The sequence below is a fragment of the Syngnathus scovelli genome, chromosome 1, assembly GCF_024217435.2.
Source record: "Syngnathus scovelli strain Florida chromosome 1, RoL_Ssco_1.2, whole genome shotgun sequence".
NCBI classification, from domain to species: Eukaryota; Metazoa; Chordata; class Actinopteri; order Syngnathiformes; family Syngnathidae; genus Syngnathus; species Syngnathus scovelli.
This window is the reverse complement of record NC_090847.1, coordinates 22126096-22142946: the sequence shown is the minus strand read 5'-3', so window position 1 is coordinate 22142946 and position 16851 is coordinate 22126096. Positions and strand designations below refer to the sequence as shown.

General features: G+C 39.1%; 1 protein-coding gene across 2 annotated transcripts in view; it reads right to left on the bottom strand.

Moving 5' to 3' along the window:
- slit3 (slit homolog 3 (Drosophila)) overlaps positions 1-16851 on the bottom strand; it is a 168110-nt gene that overhangs the window by 67929 nt on the left and 83330 nt on the right. For both annotated transcript variants that reach the window (XM_049750086.2, XM_049750076.2), the window contains exon 6: positions 7708-7779. In XM_049750086.2, coding sequence (XP_049606043.1) covers positions 7708-7779 — 72 coding nt within the window. The remainder of the gene's footprint in view (positions 1-7707; positions 7780-16851) is intronic.

The window sequence follows — 16851 nt, the reverse complement described above, 5'->3', positions numbered from 1 at the left end:
GTGCGTGTGTGTGTGGCTGTGCTACTTTGGCCAAGCGTCATCTCACGACTTCCTCCATCCATCAATGTGTCACATAGCCGAATCCTGTCGAACTCGGTCACAAGTTGACATTTAGAGGGGTGTGGAAAATGTAAAGTTATGTTGAATGAATGAATGTAGCTGGAATGAGAGTACCCCAAGAAAGAAGCTTTACTGGCATAGTAATTTTGGAATCATACTAAGAGTCGTTGCCAAGAAAATATTTCAGTTTTTTTTAATCTTAAAAACCTATGTTACTCTTGAAAAATTATGAATTTATACTTTTTTCTTCCTGGCACGTTTCTGACTTCATTCCACTAAAAACTTTGGGCTATTTTCATATTTTGATCTTTACTGAGGCTCCACTACATCCCCATAAGGTTCTTCCCTCCTAATTGTACAAGCTTAGTTAAAAATCATGTATTCACAAAACTATTAATAGTAAACCAGTGACAATTTACATATTTGATGCATGGTACGAGCCTTAAAAAAAAAAAAAAAACATAATTTATAGCAAATGTTCCCACTACTCTTCATTTTTGAACCCCCCTATTGACAAATGGCCACCCCTGACACATTTCCACCTAGTTTCATCTGAGAACATTTACACGCAAACGGAAGACACTGTTGAAAAATGAAGGACCATTTATACGGAAAAAAAGAATTATCATCTGCTCTCATTAATCGTTGTTGTCATCGGCAAGAGAAAAACATGGAAAAAGAAATTGAAAGATCAATGAAGGAAAAAAAAAAAAAAAGCATCTAATCCAACTGCTTTGGACGTTTGAACAATGATTAATTAATCAGTTTCATATTAGAACGACGAGGCACTCTCCATCGCTCATTAGCCACACATACCCAAAAACACACACGTGCACAAACAGTGTCTATATGAGTGTGTACACGCATGTATTAAAACACTCTAGGTCTCATGTGTGCCAGGGGCCTCATTGGCATGCGCCGCGCCAGCCCGGCAAGCGCGAGCTGTCCGGACTCGCGTCGGGCTCATTAGTGCGCTCGTTAGTCCGGTTATGTTAAATCGAAATTACCATTCATCATCACACAGGGAGCCATCACTTACAGACCGCGCTAACTGGATTAACCCAATACAAGACACGCGCATGCGCTCGCAGCAGAATCACATATCGCACTTTAGTTAGTTAGCGGCTGTTAGCCTGGATTGCCACGCAATCGATTGGTGGCTATTAGTGACAATTGCTTGGTCCTTGTGTCCCAACATTCTTGAATAGATGAATATATATACTGCCGATTTCGATTCAAAAACATGAATTGGTTTCTATTCATTGAAAGAAAATACCGGAAAAAAATGCACTATACACTATACATATAGTGCATATACAGATACAAATATATACACATATTTAAATATATATACGTATATATAGTATATATATATATCCATTACATCGATTTGAACACGATTGTTGACTTCAACCCTAAATCATAGCATGACGAATCATGTCCCAAAGTATGCAGGTTGTTGTCTGGGATCCTTGGAGCGTTTTACGTTTGAGCCTGAACACAATACGGCAAATGCTTCATCTTGGTGTGCGTGTAAACGCTTGTTTCCACCATGTTGGCGTGCTCGAGGGTGCGATGGAGCGTGAAATGACAGCAACACATGGAAAGACAAACAGTCCCGCATCAAACACTTCCATCTGCGTGCGCTGACGCGACTACAAAAAGAGCAACAAGTCCAACTAACGCAAGGTGCCAAATATTCGGTTTAGTGCATGACTACAAACGGAGGCCAGGGGCGTTTATTTACTCAACCACAGATGGATGTAGGAATCTATTACCATATTGCAAATTAAGTTTAACAGTCGTATTGCTTTAATTTTCAAGTCGAAAAACAATTTCTTTGTTTTGCTACCCGCAGTTGGATATCTACAACTTGTGTATTTATAATAATCGCATCACTTTGCTTTAATAAAGTTTAGCTTAATGCTAACAAACAGCGCAAATGCCTTTAAGGGCTAAAGAATAGTATCTCTCTGCTGTTACTCCTGCCGCACAATATTTTGGTCTTAACTATCTAATCATAGGTATTTTTATCAGCCCAGCAAAATGATATTTTGTTTAATGCACTCCATGATAAATCATTTTGATTACAAACCACAAAATGGTGTCATTTTAGCCAAAAACGCTTAATCGTCCCTGGCAGGTTTTGCCGATATGGACTCTAACAATCCGACGATTAATTCCACAAACTGATTTGGCCGCCTACAAATTGGTGCCGTTTAATCATCAGGCAGTAGACCAAAAAGTCATCGCCGCATGCGAATTTCCTTTTTTAATTTTTCAACGTGGCAGCATCTTAGTCGATCTTCATCACCAAAGCGGCTCAATGCGGATATGAACACCCGGGAAAAGACGACCCTGCGCCGCAGGGATCAAGCGCACTAATCGCATCTCAATTTGCAAGCGTGAATTGATTGTGAGGCGATCGTTTAAAATGCAGCAGATTGTTGATTGAAACAGAAAGCGGCTAGAAAAACAATTCAAAAACAATAATAATCTGAGGAATAACTAATGATGCTTTAAATGGGTTGAAAACAGCACAGGCTCACTATTTGGCAAACTACAGTTGTTAACAGTACATTTATTCTAGTTCCTAGATGTAAGAATTTTGTGAAAGAAGATTTCTTTCATAATGAGCTACTACCATTTATAACTGGGCTCATTATTTGGCAACAGGAGTTTGCTCAGGCTACTGTTATCCACAAGTGTTAAAGAAGTCTTCATCTCTAAAACGTAGTTATGCACCCAAAGCATGGATGCTTTTATTACAAAGTGGTAGGATACAATGTAAGCTTGCTATTTTACAAGCAGGAGGTAATACTAGTGTTCATATTGATGTCCGTTATGATTTACAGAAGCTATTAAAAATGAAAAATAAACATAATACACATGTTTAGTTATTTAAATTAAAAACCTACACCATTGGTACCCTTGTTATGAATTGGGACCGTGTAAGCTCGATATTTGGCAAGTACAAAAGTCATTCTGGATATTTTTGTCTATTACAATATTTATGTATTATGGCAGTTTTGTATTAAAAAAAACAAACTAAACATTTTTAAAAATCATGTCTAAAATATTTATGTTGTATTATGGGGGCATCATGTATGCTCACTATTTGCCAAAAAGAGGTCATCCAAACTATTTTTACCAGTTTTAGATTTAGAGCAAATGTAAGTATTAATGGATTGTGAACATTTAGCAAAAACCTGTATGAAAATTGAACTTGAAATTATAAAGTGACACCATGTATGCTCTCTATTTGACAAGAAGATCATTCTGGCAGTTCTTATCTAGAATATATAAAAGAGCAATCATAAGTTGTAGTAATTTTATTATATAGCTATTCCATAACAGATAATTATTTTATTTATTATTATCATTTATTTATTGCAGTGTTTAAATTAATTAAAACACTAATAACACTAATTAAAAATCATGCATGTAAATTGAACGTCTGCTCCCTGTAGATACATGTCTGCTCACTATTTGGCAAGCAGAAAGTCATGCTTGCTAATGTCATCTTGTGCCAAAATAGATGACTGCTTTGAATGTAATCCAAAATGTAGAATTGTATTGCAAACATACTCATTTTACACATGGAGAGTGAAATAATTAATTTGTGAACATTTTATGAATTCCCACCAAATTCCTGCCAATGCGCATCATATACTCATTTTACACATGAAGTGTGAAATAATTAATTTGTGAACATTATTTGTTTGTATGAATTCCCATATTTAAATGTTGCATAATCAAGCCACGTCGTGGGATTATTTTCTTTTAATTAGCCACTGATTTTGTGAGCATTTTTATCTTGCAGACGAGTCAGAGTTTAATGTGTTCCTGTTGGGCATGAAAATGAATTGTTCTCTAGCTACATTTATTAATATTCGTGAGAAACAGCTTTCACCGCCGATGTTTGGCATTTCACTTGTGTGTTTGGAAGATGCTCTTATGAAATGTCAAAATATTTAGAATCTTTGTTTTTAATGTAGAAGAAGTATTGATTTTTTTTTAAATTTCCATAGACAGAGAGAGAGAAAGACTTTGATAAAATTCTTGGATTACGGAAATAAGGGGTGTTGGGTTTTCCTCTCTCTCAATATAGCATCGGGCTTTAGGATTACAGCAAAAGAAATAAAAACTAAAACTATACAATATATAAATAATAAAACCATGTATCAATCTTAATGCGCAAAAATTGCTTTAAGCTCAACGATTGGCTATTGGATCATAATTGTGCATGTTTGATCTATTGAGTGTTCGGTATTTGCATTTTAAAGCTTTTCTGACCGACAAAAAGTTTTGTTTCTTTTTAAACCATTTGTGATTCTTACCAGAATGTCCAATATTAAATTCCATAAAATCAATATAAAATATTTATGATATTCCCGATTCATTTATCAATCACAACGTCTGCCCTAATCAGCATGTCTCTTCCTCCTCCTCCTCCTCCTCCTCCTCACAAGCAGCAAGCTTGTGCTTCTAAAGGCAAGATTATGATTTATTTAACCTCTGAATGGCTGATTTTTTTTCAACAAATTTCGGGGAGAAAGGCCTTAGTTTGGCATGTGGCCGGCAAGTAAAAAGTTATCCGACCAAATTTAAAGGTCAACAACCATGTGGCAATAGTAGCCAGCTATTGTTGCAGTAAATGCGCAATATAGGTGGCGATGTGATCAGGTGACCAAAAAACGTCAATTCATCAATGAAAAGAAAAGACGCTGAGACAATAAAAAGCGGAGAAGTATCAAAACATGACAAGCAAGTCATTCAAAAACAAAGACAAAAAGAAAGCGTGGAGAGAAGAGATGGAGGATCACAGGGAGGAAGGAGGCAAGCCCACATTCATTATTAATGAAACAAATGTCTGACTGACTGACTCAATTTGAGGCTTGGCTGTTTCCACACCAGCGAGGTGTCACATTGACTTACAGTGACGATGAAGAGGAGGGAGACGAGAGCCTTACCTCAGTCCCATTCGTGTTTTGTAAACTGATTATTCATTACTTTCGCAACACTATGGATACACGATTGTGAAATTCTGCTTGCCAAAATAGTGAGCCCACAGTTAGTGTCATTAGGCAAACATTTGATCTTAGAGGCCACCTTTGATTTTTAAAACAGACAGATGGGGGGGGCAGTTAATTTGTACGAGGTTTAAATAATGAATTGCTTTTCTGTATGGTGGCAGGCGCCTCTCATTACAACATGCGGTTGTTGGACAGATCCAATTAGTAATTAATCTTTAAAAAATAAATCATGGTTGTTAATGCCAGTACCGATTGAAGTTTACTGTCAAACTAAACATAAAATTAAGACGTTGCGTATTTGAAAGAACCACATAGCCTTTGCTAGTTTAATATTAAATGTTCCATAGGCACACACTAAGGAACAAGTATTTGAACCAACACATGAAGACAGACGATAAAAACACAGTTTACTCCTAAATTCTTCATACTCAGCCAAGATTAACTAATATTACTGCTGTACTGAAATACAAGAGAGGAGCTGAGTCTCTCAGATGGATGGATGGATGGATTATTTCCTCAAAACACATTTGTTGGAGGGATGGGATAAAAAATGCTAGTTATATTCATTTCCATCCCAAACACCACTGCAATCCAAAATAATTAAATAAATACTACAACAAAAAATATATTCCTCAAAAAAGGGGGGGGCGTCAATTATTCAGTTGCTGTCTATTAGGGATAGGGCCCTGTCTCGCGCACTCATGAATATTGCTGCCATTACTGTACTACTTTTATTCTATTAATTAAAAAAAAAAAAAGGCGACAGGTGAAATGTTGAAATTAAAATACAAAAAGTGCAAACACGTAACCTCATACTATTTCAAACTATAGTCACACTTTGGATCACTTGGACAGGACAGATGGACATGCATGTGTGTGCGTGCACCTGGCTTTGTTAAAACGTTACACCAGGGTGACTAAAGTGTGTGTCCTGTCCTGCCTTCTGCTGTGTATTTACAGTGCATTGTAAATTCCGCCGTCAAGCCTCTTATGAATTGCTAATGTCCCTCACCAGCCACCATCACTCTCCTCCGGGATCAAAAGTCAGCAACCAAATGGTGGACGCTCTGGCTTCTCATAAGCATCCTGGCTCGGTTTTCATCCAGGCTCCCGCACACCCGAGTATCGAACAGTTTTCACTGGAAGCCTTGACGCTCTTTAATCATTTATGTGAGCACATTAGGAAGCGTCACACTGCACCATCAACGCCACCACTGCAAGAGACGCATGGCGACGGATAGCGACAATTAACGACGGATGGCTGAGTGGACCATGTTGCAAGTGCATAAAATGATACATCGAATACCATTAGACAGATTAGAATTCCATTTTCAATTTAGCTTCCGCGCTTCAAATTTCATTGCACTTTGCGACTGTAGGGGGAGCCCAGGAACTACAGAATGAGTTCTTCCCATTTGTTGCTTTAACAAAGTACCCTGTGGTCTCATATTGGATGAGGGCAGTGAGTTTTCACAGGGAAACTGCAAAACTCACGCCGCATCAAACACACCAGTCGGACATTTTATCCAAGTAGGCTAGCTAGCAAAGAAGTGGAACGCCACAGCCAAATGGAAATTTGAATTTAGCAACAAGTTCAGCTAATGCTAGCATGTGGAATGTTACAATTACACTACGAAATATTAGCGAAACATCACCTAAATACATTTGAATAATTGTCTATATTAATAGTTATAAATACAACAAATATTATATCAAACTCAACTTCTATTTCCTTTAAAACTAAAATACTAAAAATCTAAAAATAGTCATTATCAAGCGACTGCCATCGTTTTTTAGCACAAGATTTTTGAGAGTGAAACACTTCCACTAACTACCCAAGCTAAACTTAAACATACAAAGATCTTACAAAGACATATCACTTTGACATACTTCCTTGACACCGATTACTGCTGTCCTGTCAGCGGTTTACTCTCCTATTGGCCTTTGACGTCATTTTATGATTTGTGGCAATTTTATTCTGAAAGTGGAAGCACCTGATTATGCCAACGAAAGATCTAAATCGATTATTTTCACCTAGAATTTATTGCTAAATTTTCCATGGGTGACGTTGACTGTCTCCATACCAACCACCACAATTCAAACATGTTCATCGAGTCGCCAAATCAGAGTCTGTATCCTCCCGCCCCCTCACGCCCTGACATCCACTCCTCTGCATCCTCTCTTTCTAATTTACAAGTTTTATCAGCAGCTCCAACTTTTCATCGCAAGTGGCAACACACTGCCTGCAGACAAATGAGCCAATGCTTGAGCAACACACAAATACAACAACTTTCTCATAAAATGTCACGAGCAATGTAAAAATGCAAAGCTATATAAAAAAAAAAAGGAACATAATCCCACTGGAGTGCCTGAGGTGCACATTTTTGCATGCCGGAATATTCAAGTTTGTGCGAGTGCATGCGTGAGATGTGCATCAAGGATGCTCTCCACATTTAAAAAAAAAAAAAAAAAAAAAAAACTTAGACATGCAATATTTTCCAGATGATTCACTTAGACACTTATTAAAGTGAAGATACAAATGAAGACGGGATGAAGGTTGTGACCTGTAAGATGAAAGATGGAGGAATACGATTTTTTTTTTTCTACTTACAGAATCTCCAGATCGCGCAGTGCTCGGAAAGCCCCATCTTCAATGCAGCTGATGTGGTTGCTGTCCAGTTGCCTACACACACAAACACACACACACACACACACGCACACGCACACGCAGACACACACAGACACACACACAAACACACACAGAGTCAAGGTCCGCTGAGGGGGGAGGAGGGACTACCAAAAAAAAGGCGTGAATAAGTGTGTGAGGAGGAGGAGGAAACGGGGAGGTGATACCTCAGTAGTGAGCTCAAAGTATCACACCCTACACACACACGCATACACACTCTCTCACATACACACAGCGAAAGGGATGGCCGCTCTCACCTTAGCACCGTGATGTGTGAGCCGCCCCGAGGAGGAGAAGAGGAAAAAGGAGAGCCGGCGAGGAGGAATAGAAGTGGCCAAACGGCCGACGTGGTGGCAGCCTATCACCTGCTGCCTCGCTCGCCCGCCAGATTGGGGGGGGGAGAGAGAGAGGTAGACGCCCATAGAGAGAAAGAGAGCGGCGAAGAGAGAGTGGGGAGGAAGTGCCCACCCTTCTTGTCGCTTCTGTAAATATTAATGGCATTTTCCTCCTTTTCCTCCTCCTCCTCCTCCTGCTGCCAATGTCATCTTTTATTCTTTCTTTCCTGTGTGTAGTGAAAGAGGGAGTAATTTCATTACATTAGGCCGGCCAATCCATTAAGGGCCTTTTACCGGCTCTGTCACTGAAACAATTTCATTAAAAGCAAAGCCGCCGTAAATCAACTGGCAGTCACGACTTCCTTCCTCCCAAAAACACAGCCAGTCTACGCCTCATTGGCTAAACTCCCACATGGAGACCCCACCCCACCCCCTTCACCGCCAATGCCCCCCCTAGCCCACTGTCATACATCCTTGGCTTTTATTTTAATTTGCTCTTGGTAGACACTGTCGGTCCCGACCGCCACTTTCCTTCCCTCTACATCAATCGGTCTAACCGTGAACCCAACAAACCCAAAAACCATCCTTTCTTTGATTGAAATGATCTTTACTTGGGAAACTATGATAGATCGAGGTAATTTAATGGTACTGATCCAACTCCTGTGTAAGTTAAAAAACAGCAACTAACAAACTCTAAAATATTGGGATTTTTTTCTGAATACATTTCCAGATTGTGAGAGGTTTCGGCCAGATGCCGACGATATATTGTTGCAGCTCAAACGTGAAGTAGAATCCACTTTTAAGATCATTGTAGTTGTATTTAATTAACATTTGAGCAAGCCATGGTTCAAGTGAGATTGAAATACTTGTATACTAAACAATACAAGATTTTTTTTTTGCAGTCAACTATGTATAGATTTTGCCAAGAAATGTCACATATATGTTGCATGTTGGTTGTTTTTAAGATAAGAGCTATCTAGTGTTAGCTGTCAAGTCTTTTTGCCAACTCTTGTCGACTTGCAAGTTGAGAAAAACAATGCAGCTTATTTTGAAAAAGTCTAAAAAGTACAGATTTGTTTTCAAATGTAGGGAGCCAAAGTAAAAAGTTATCAGAGGGATATACTAGTAACGGTTGTGGCAAACAGACCCCAACAAATCCCCCAAATACTCGCATCCTTTCACTTTCTTGTTTTACGTTTACTTTCAAGCATCTAACCTTGTCCATTTATCCACTCATCCCTTCCACCTTCCCTTGTCCTCGTGCTCAGTGGACAGACATGTGCCGCTAAAGCAGTCCTCGCAGTGGGGTGTGTGCGCCCATTTTGTCTCCTTAGTGGGCATCCTTAGAGGCATGTCACCACGGCAACAAGTGGGCTGGTTTTTAACAAAAGATAAATGTTTTTTTTCTGACTACTAAATGCTGTGTATTTTTTTAAATTAAAAGGGCTGCATGAATTATTTAATTTGATTGTATTAAAGGCAAAGCAACATGTCAAATTAACTAATCTCTGTACATCAAATCGAGATAGGACCATCTCTGTTGCTCGGTTTGTTTGTCCATTAGTAGGATTAGACTAACCCAACCTTGATGAACATTTGCTGCGTGGGCCAAACATCTGGTTGACACAGTTGAACAAAACACATCATTGTGTTTTCAGTAAAGGTACACGCTCATTTTTTAAGAGTGCGCATAATGGGCCATAAAAAGCTTTGATTTGCAGCGACTTTACATTTTACACATACGCTATGTCCATCTACTCGCCAGCTGCTGGCGGTTAACACTTGGTGCAGATTCACTTTGGACCCAGATGGAAACATAAAAAATGTTTTTAAAAAAAATTGGTGCCTACAGGCCAACATTGGACTCGCAACATTTGCATCACTCCTCAGGGTTAGCAAAGAACGTACATGTCAAACAGTGCATCATGGCGTGGAGTGTACAACATAGCGTATTATAAATTGTTTTGGTTTTGTCTAGTAAGAATAATAGTGTGTAATGAGATAATTAAATTGACTCGTTTCCCGATTCAATACTGGCTGAGCAGAACTGTGTACTTTGAGATATTTTTTAAAAATGTAAAGTGCACTATAAATATAATTTATTATTATTATTACTATCGATAACATAGATAGGTGAAGAGTGTTGTTCCAGTGCATTCTACAGTTTGCGCGAGTATGGTCCAGCGGTATGTTCATCTCCAGTATGCGCTTCAAAGACTGGTTTCATTTAGGGGGCAAGCAGGACACCCACAAAGCTCGTCTTATGATCCTCTTAAGATGTGAATCACCTACTGAGAAACTCAGCACCTCTCATGAAGTCTAACAAAGTCTTATCAGATCAACTGCCGAGCGTCTCCCGGCGAGTTGTCTTTATCGCATCGTCAACGCGTGGGATCACACGGCTCTCCAGTAATATCACGTTGCCAATTTCTCCGGGAAATAAGGACTAAGTTGAAGACTGGCGTCGGAGGCCACGTTCCTCCTTCTGCGTCCTCACTGAGGGTAAATGGTTTCATCATCTGCGATATGATTGAATTCCTCCGACAGCTTTGTTCACCAAGCACCCTGATTAGCAGTGACATGATTGCTATCAGTTTGCAACGAGATGGTTCTTTGTGGAAAACTGTGTGTGTGTGTGTGTGTGTGTATTGATGTTCGTCACAGGGCAAAGACTGGGAACCAAAATTTAATTTCTTTCCTTATAATTAGTGTCTTTAATCATGTCTATGATGAATCCTATTGGCAGACTGATTCAGTCCTTCCCTTTGCTACCATCTGGTGCGCACACGCACGCACGCACACACACACACACACACACACACTCACACGCACAAACTTTTCTGCTCCATCTGCAACCGCCGCAGACTGATGGCCCAAGGTTGCATTGCCCATCTATGATAAATTGGATCAACAGAGCAAAAGTGGACCTCATTTTAGTAGCTATGTGGAGAGTCAATTCTTTCTATAATTTAGAAGGATTTAGTACCAAAAGCAAAATTAATGACAATCTATTAATTAGTAGGAAATTTAATTAGCTTACTTGGTAAATGTTATAGTAAAAGCCCACCGCATAGTTCCGGCGCCGGGCAGAACGGCGGTCTAGTGGTTGTAGCGCATCTGTCTGTGACATTCATGTACCTCTTCAGTGTAAAATCCCAGAGATGGGATCAAGTCGCATGTAAAAATCTGTAGATTACTAGGCTTAATCTTAAAAGTCTCAAATCATTCTTAGCTATAGTATCTGGTGTTTACAAAAAAAAGAAAAAATGCCCGAACAGGTCAAATAATGAAATCGGTAGACGAGTTATCTAATTTGCATTTACAACACTTCATCATGTCTCAAGTGAACTCAGTAGTCTTTAGCTTCCAAAGCGTCATTTTCATTCTCTTATTTTCCATTTCAGACTGCAAGACAGCTAACTTAGACATTGTATAGAAGAGTCAGAGCTCTGCAGGCTGGTCCCCCAACATCATGCCAAGTCAGCATTTGGCTCTCGGACCAAACGAGCCTCATCTGCAATAAAATCATCACCGTGCACCCCTGTGAACAGCACATCGGTTAAAAGCCGAGGCGCGTGCAAAGCGCATCCATATCATACCGCATGATGAGCGAGCAGCTATAACTTGACGAGCGAGGATGAAAACCAACATTCCGAGCAGGCTTGATAGACTTTTTGGCTTTAATGCAATGAATGCATATACAGCACGGGAGGTATTGGCTTGCAAATAATGAGCCCTCCTTATTGTTACACAGAAGGAGGAAAATGTGAAGTGATACTGGGCTAGCAGAGGCTCTTTTAAAACTCAAGATGAGGGGGGATAAAAAGTGGAGCGAGACAAGTCAAGCTCAAGTTGCAATAAGGCATTCTCGCCTGTTGTGGAAACTCTCAAAATGAATATCCCATCAAGGACGGCGGGACCTCCAAGGCTAAAAATAATCTGTTATGGAAAACTAGCTCAGATTTGTTTGTCTTTAGAAACAGATTTATCAATTCAGGAAAGATAAATATTTGACAAAAATAAAATATTTTTATCCAGAGTCAAAATTAGCATGGTTGGGCTGGAGGTTCTTTCGCTGCTCGAGATGTAGCTAATCTGAAACAGACTACAGCTACATCAGAACAGTTTGAGATTAGTCACAAGATTATGTCTCGTCATGTCTGGATTTTCAAAAAAACACGTTCAAATTTGCCATCTCTAGAGCACTATAAGAAAACAGAGCTCTAGTTTGAGATTAGCTACTGTATGTACAGAGCCCTGAAAAGAAAACTTTAGACATCTATTAGGGTGCTAAATAAAAAAATAAAAAAACTTTTGGACACAAGCTGCATCTAGACTGTGAAATAGAAAATTTATAAACGATGTCAAACATTCCCAACAGAACACGTCTTAGCCACATCCAGAGAGAAAACAGACTGAGATTTTATCATCTGTTTCTGCTAGGCAATAAGCAGAGACTTTAATGCCAATTATGAATGATTTATGTCTTTTTGTACAATAGATCAAATCTTCCCCACAACATTGGATAAATCCAACAATGAGAGTGCCACACAACACCCAGGTGAGAAGTGTGTGCCCATTCCCTTCCAAAGCGCCGCAGCCATAATTCAGACAAACAGCCGTCCTGCACTGCATTGTGGGTAGGGGAGCGTGAAGTGTGCCAGTAGAGATAGCCCAGGATAATGTAAAGGAGGACAAAAGTAAATAAGAAGAGCCGACAGTTGTATTGTTTGAAGAAATGCCGCCTTGTGTTTTGGTTGCATAGCCAAAAAGTGCGCTTGTGTTGTAATGTCGAGCCTGGGTGAACTCAGCGGGGAGGAAAAGGAATTCAATTTGATCAAATGACAAAAAAAAATACATCGAAGGGAGAAGAGAGGTAGATGGAAAACAAGGAATGCAATGAGACCATGATGGTGCATTGGATAACGTGTGTGTGTGTGTGTGTGTGTGTGTGTGTGTGTGTGTGTTTGTGTGTGTGTACTGAGGTTTAATGTTGGCTGTATGAAACAATGGCCGCTTATCTGTGCTGTCTGTTGTCATACAATATCTTTGGTCCATCAAGTTCACCACCACAAAGAGTATTGCAGTTGAACAAGTCAATAATAATAATAACTAACAACATTACTAAACTGCATCCTAATCAATAACTTATGAACATATTAATAGTTTAATTTGTTCCATGACCACAATCATGTCAAAGTATCTTTCCCAATCGAAATAAATGGAAATGCCATTAATTTGTTCCAGCATCACGCAAAATGATATTTTCATGAAAATAAAGTAACACTTTATTTGACTTTATAAAAATATATACTAAAGTCACTGATAGTGGAAGGCTACTCGTCTGACTTGTGTGCTGGCAGCATGGGATAAATTCCCAGCCCCTGCGTTTTCATTACTTGGGTATGTCAAATAGGTAATTTGGCATTTACTCCAGTCACTATCAAAAGGAAAACACATTTTGGAAAACAGATATGTAGAAATAAAATAGCATTGGTAAAGCTTCCATGTGTTAGATTTTGAAAATAGGGTCATGCATAGCAAAAGAGTACAATTTGTCAGAACTTTTAGCACGATTTGACTTTATGTTCAGGGTCACACAAGTATCCTCAACGCAGCCTCTCCGAAAATAGTTCAATGTTAAGTGTGATACGCATTTGCATCAAGAGCAAAGCTTTGGGAGAATTCAACGTGTTGAATGGAAATTGCAAATCTTTCTAAGCGGAACAAGGTCAATTTAAGCATGATATTAATATTCCTCATTATTGTTGTTCGAGGTCAAAATAGTTTTTTTCATAAAATATGAATATCATGTAAATAAAGCATTTGTACAACGAAGTTGAGGCAAATAATTTAGTAAATTTAACAAATTAGTCTAATTAGCTTCCCCAACACAAAAAAGTAGGGTTCGATTCGACACGCACACAAAAAAATTATTTCAAATGAGTTATGTCTTGACCGTGTAATAATGCAAAACTGAAATCAATCATATCATTGACCAACTTAGCATTAGCTTCACAAACATAACTGCCAGGTTGTTAGAGCTCCAGCAAAGCAGCTGATTTGAGAGCAAAGGGTTGAAGTGCAGTAAACAGAATCAAATGGGAGCATGGCCACTGGGCAGCAGGATGGAGGGAAAATGGGAGAAGGACAGCATCGGAGAGAGTTCCCGTATTAACGGGAACAAAGTGGTGGCCGGCGCTACCTGCAGCCACCAGCAAAGTGAAAAAGAGACACGGGAGAAAATCAATGGAGTGTCCACCAGGGACAGAATGTCATGGAGGTTTTTTTCCCCCTTTGCACTCCTCCCCATTTGCTGGCCTAATGGAGGACTGGAGCCTCTTTTTTATGGCCCCAGTCACCTTGGCTAATCGAGCGAAGCCCAGTGGAGGGACAATTTCTAGGGATGGCAGCATGAGGTGCAAAATGGAAAAAGCATTTTCTTCTTTAAAAATCAAATGACTTGACCGGGCAGAAAGAATAAGAGTGATTAGCATCTGCATTCTAATGAATACCAGGCCGGATTCTAGCAATGTTGATTTAAAAAAATCATTAAAAACAGAAATACATATTTATATAATATGCAAATATCTCATACCATTAATGTATTATATATATAATCACGCACACATTTCACACACACGTTAACACTCACAAATTCTCACACATTCTCATCTGCACATATGCACACCCCCACACATGCTCTCGCTTACACACGCGTGCACACAGTGCTGTGTAGACATTTTGAGGTCCATTTACCATTAAAGTCATCATCCCCGGTGGAGCTTGGCTTCCAGCATGAATTTACAGCAGTCTTGGGGAGAGACGGCAGACGCGGCGGGCCGGTTTCTCACGAGGCCCTTCACATCGGCACAATGAAGGCTTTTATACATCTTGATTATCCAAAGAGACCCGATGCTTTATAGGCTGTCATAAATCTTCATTTGAATACAGTAAGGTGCTGATAATAAGCAGATGGAAGCCTACGTTTTGTTGGAAGCCTTCACTTCAACACACTACACTGGAGTCCCTTTTGTGATGACACTACAAGATCGTACCCCGCATCCACCAAATGAAACTAATGAGGGTGTGTCTTATGTCAAGTTAAAAAAAAAAAGACTGATGCCCACAATCCCATTTGACCAAACGTCTTTCCTCCGACATATGTAATGATGATTTATTCTCCCGCATGATGCCATCCATTCTTATTTACAACCCTCCATCCTATTTAAATCGATCAATAGTCTGTACATTTTCTATATGTATGCATAAATATTGTCAAGATCACCATTTTTGTACAGACTCGTATAATGACAAGATCATCAAAAATGTCATTTGGGTGCTGCTGGATGATAATCTATTCTTTTAATCAGCCGAGATCACTTTCTGCCAGGGGGGTTAATTTATTGAACCATGAATGGGAAGCAGCCACAATTGTACATATACATTTTTAGGAACACCGTGATGTTGTGGTTCATTCTCTTATCATCATCATCACATGGTGACCCTCTCTCTTTCTAGACCAAACCGAGTGTTTTGTAAGGGATCATCATTAACAATTTTCACTTCATTAGCCCAAAAACTGTAATTTATTTACAGGACTGCAAATAACGTCTGTTTGTTCATCTATGACAGTGGCCAATGAAATACTCGTTTACAACCACATCATTATTTCTCTATGTAGTTTTTGTGATTGTTTTGTTTATTGGTATGCTCTGGAATGTTTATGATGCCACAATAACGCAATAAAGGTTGTCAAACACTAACATTTGCATCAAAATAAACAAAGCAAGACAACAAAGTCCCTAAGCTAAATGGTAATTACTGTGATCTATTATTTAAAGTGCTATGAGTATACAGTGCGATGTTTCCACACATAAAAAACACAAGCAATATTTATTTTGTTTTTGGGGGGGAGGGTGGAACGGATTAATGTCATTTCCATTCATCTGAAGGGTAAAAGATGCTTTGAGAACAAATTCAACGGGAATCTCAAGGCACCATGCACGGTTTATACTTTTGTAAATTTTATTTTGGAGTGGTGCCAAATGAAGCAATGGAGCCTTCAAATCCTTTTAAAAAAAAATATCATAGCTTTCTGCGATGGAAACCAAAATAAAATGACAGAATACGATTTAACAAATATCTCTCAGTATAGTTACTTAACGCTAAGAAGGGGATTATTTTACAAATACATTCATTCGTAAATGCCCAACGACAAATATGATGTAGACTGGGCACAACTAATGATTCCCAACCAGATAGGCAATTTGGTACCAAGTCACATGGATTTTTGAAAAAAAGAAAGAAAAAAAAAAATCTTATAATCTGGTGCACCCACCTGTGCCTCTATATAAACATACAAAACAACTCTGCTGGAGTTCCAAACTCAAATCAAGGCAGAATATCCAGAAACAGCTGCATAAAAACAAATATCAAGATTTTCTGACAAAGTGAAACTCTTGAATTGTCGTTTAACCTAAGATTGGTCAAACAGAAAAAAATTGCAGGGTCTCCTTCTAATTACAACAACTACATTCAATGTGATGGTGAATTGTATTTCAATCACACACACACACACGCACATGCGCACGTACACACACAACCTTTTCCATTCAAGCACTGACAACATTGTTTATTGCCAAAAGTGCCAATACCCCTTTCTGTACCAGGTGTGATTGATTCGTTCTTATTGATGAGCGGCATGGATTGGGCAGCCTATCGATCAGGCTAT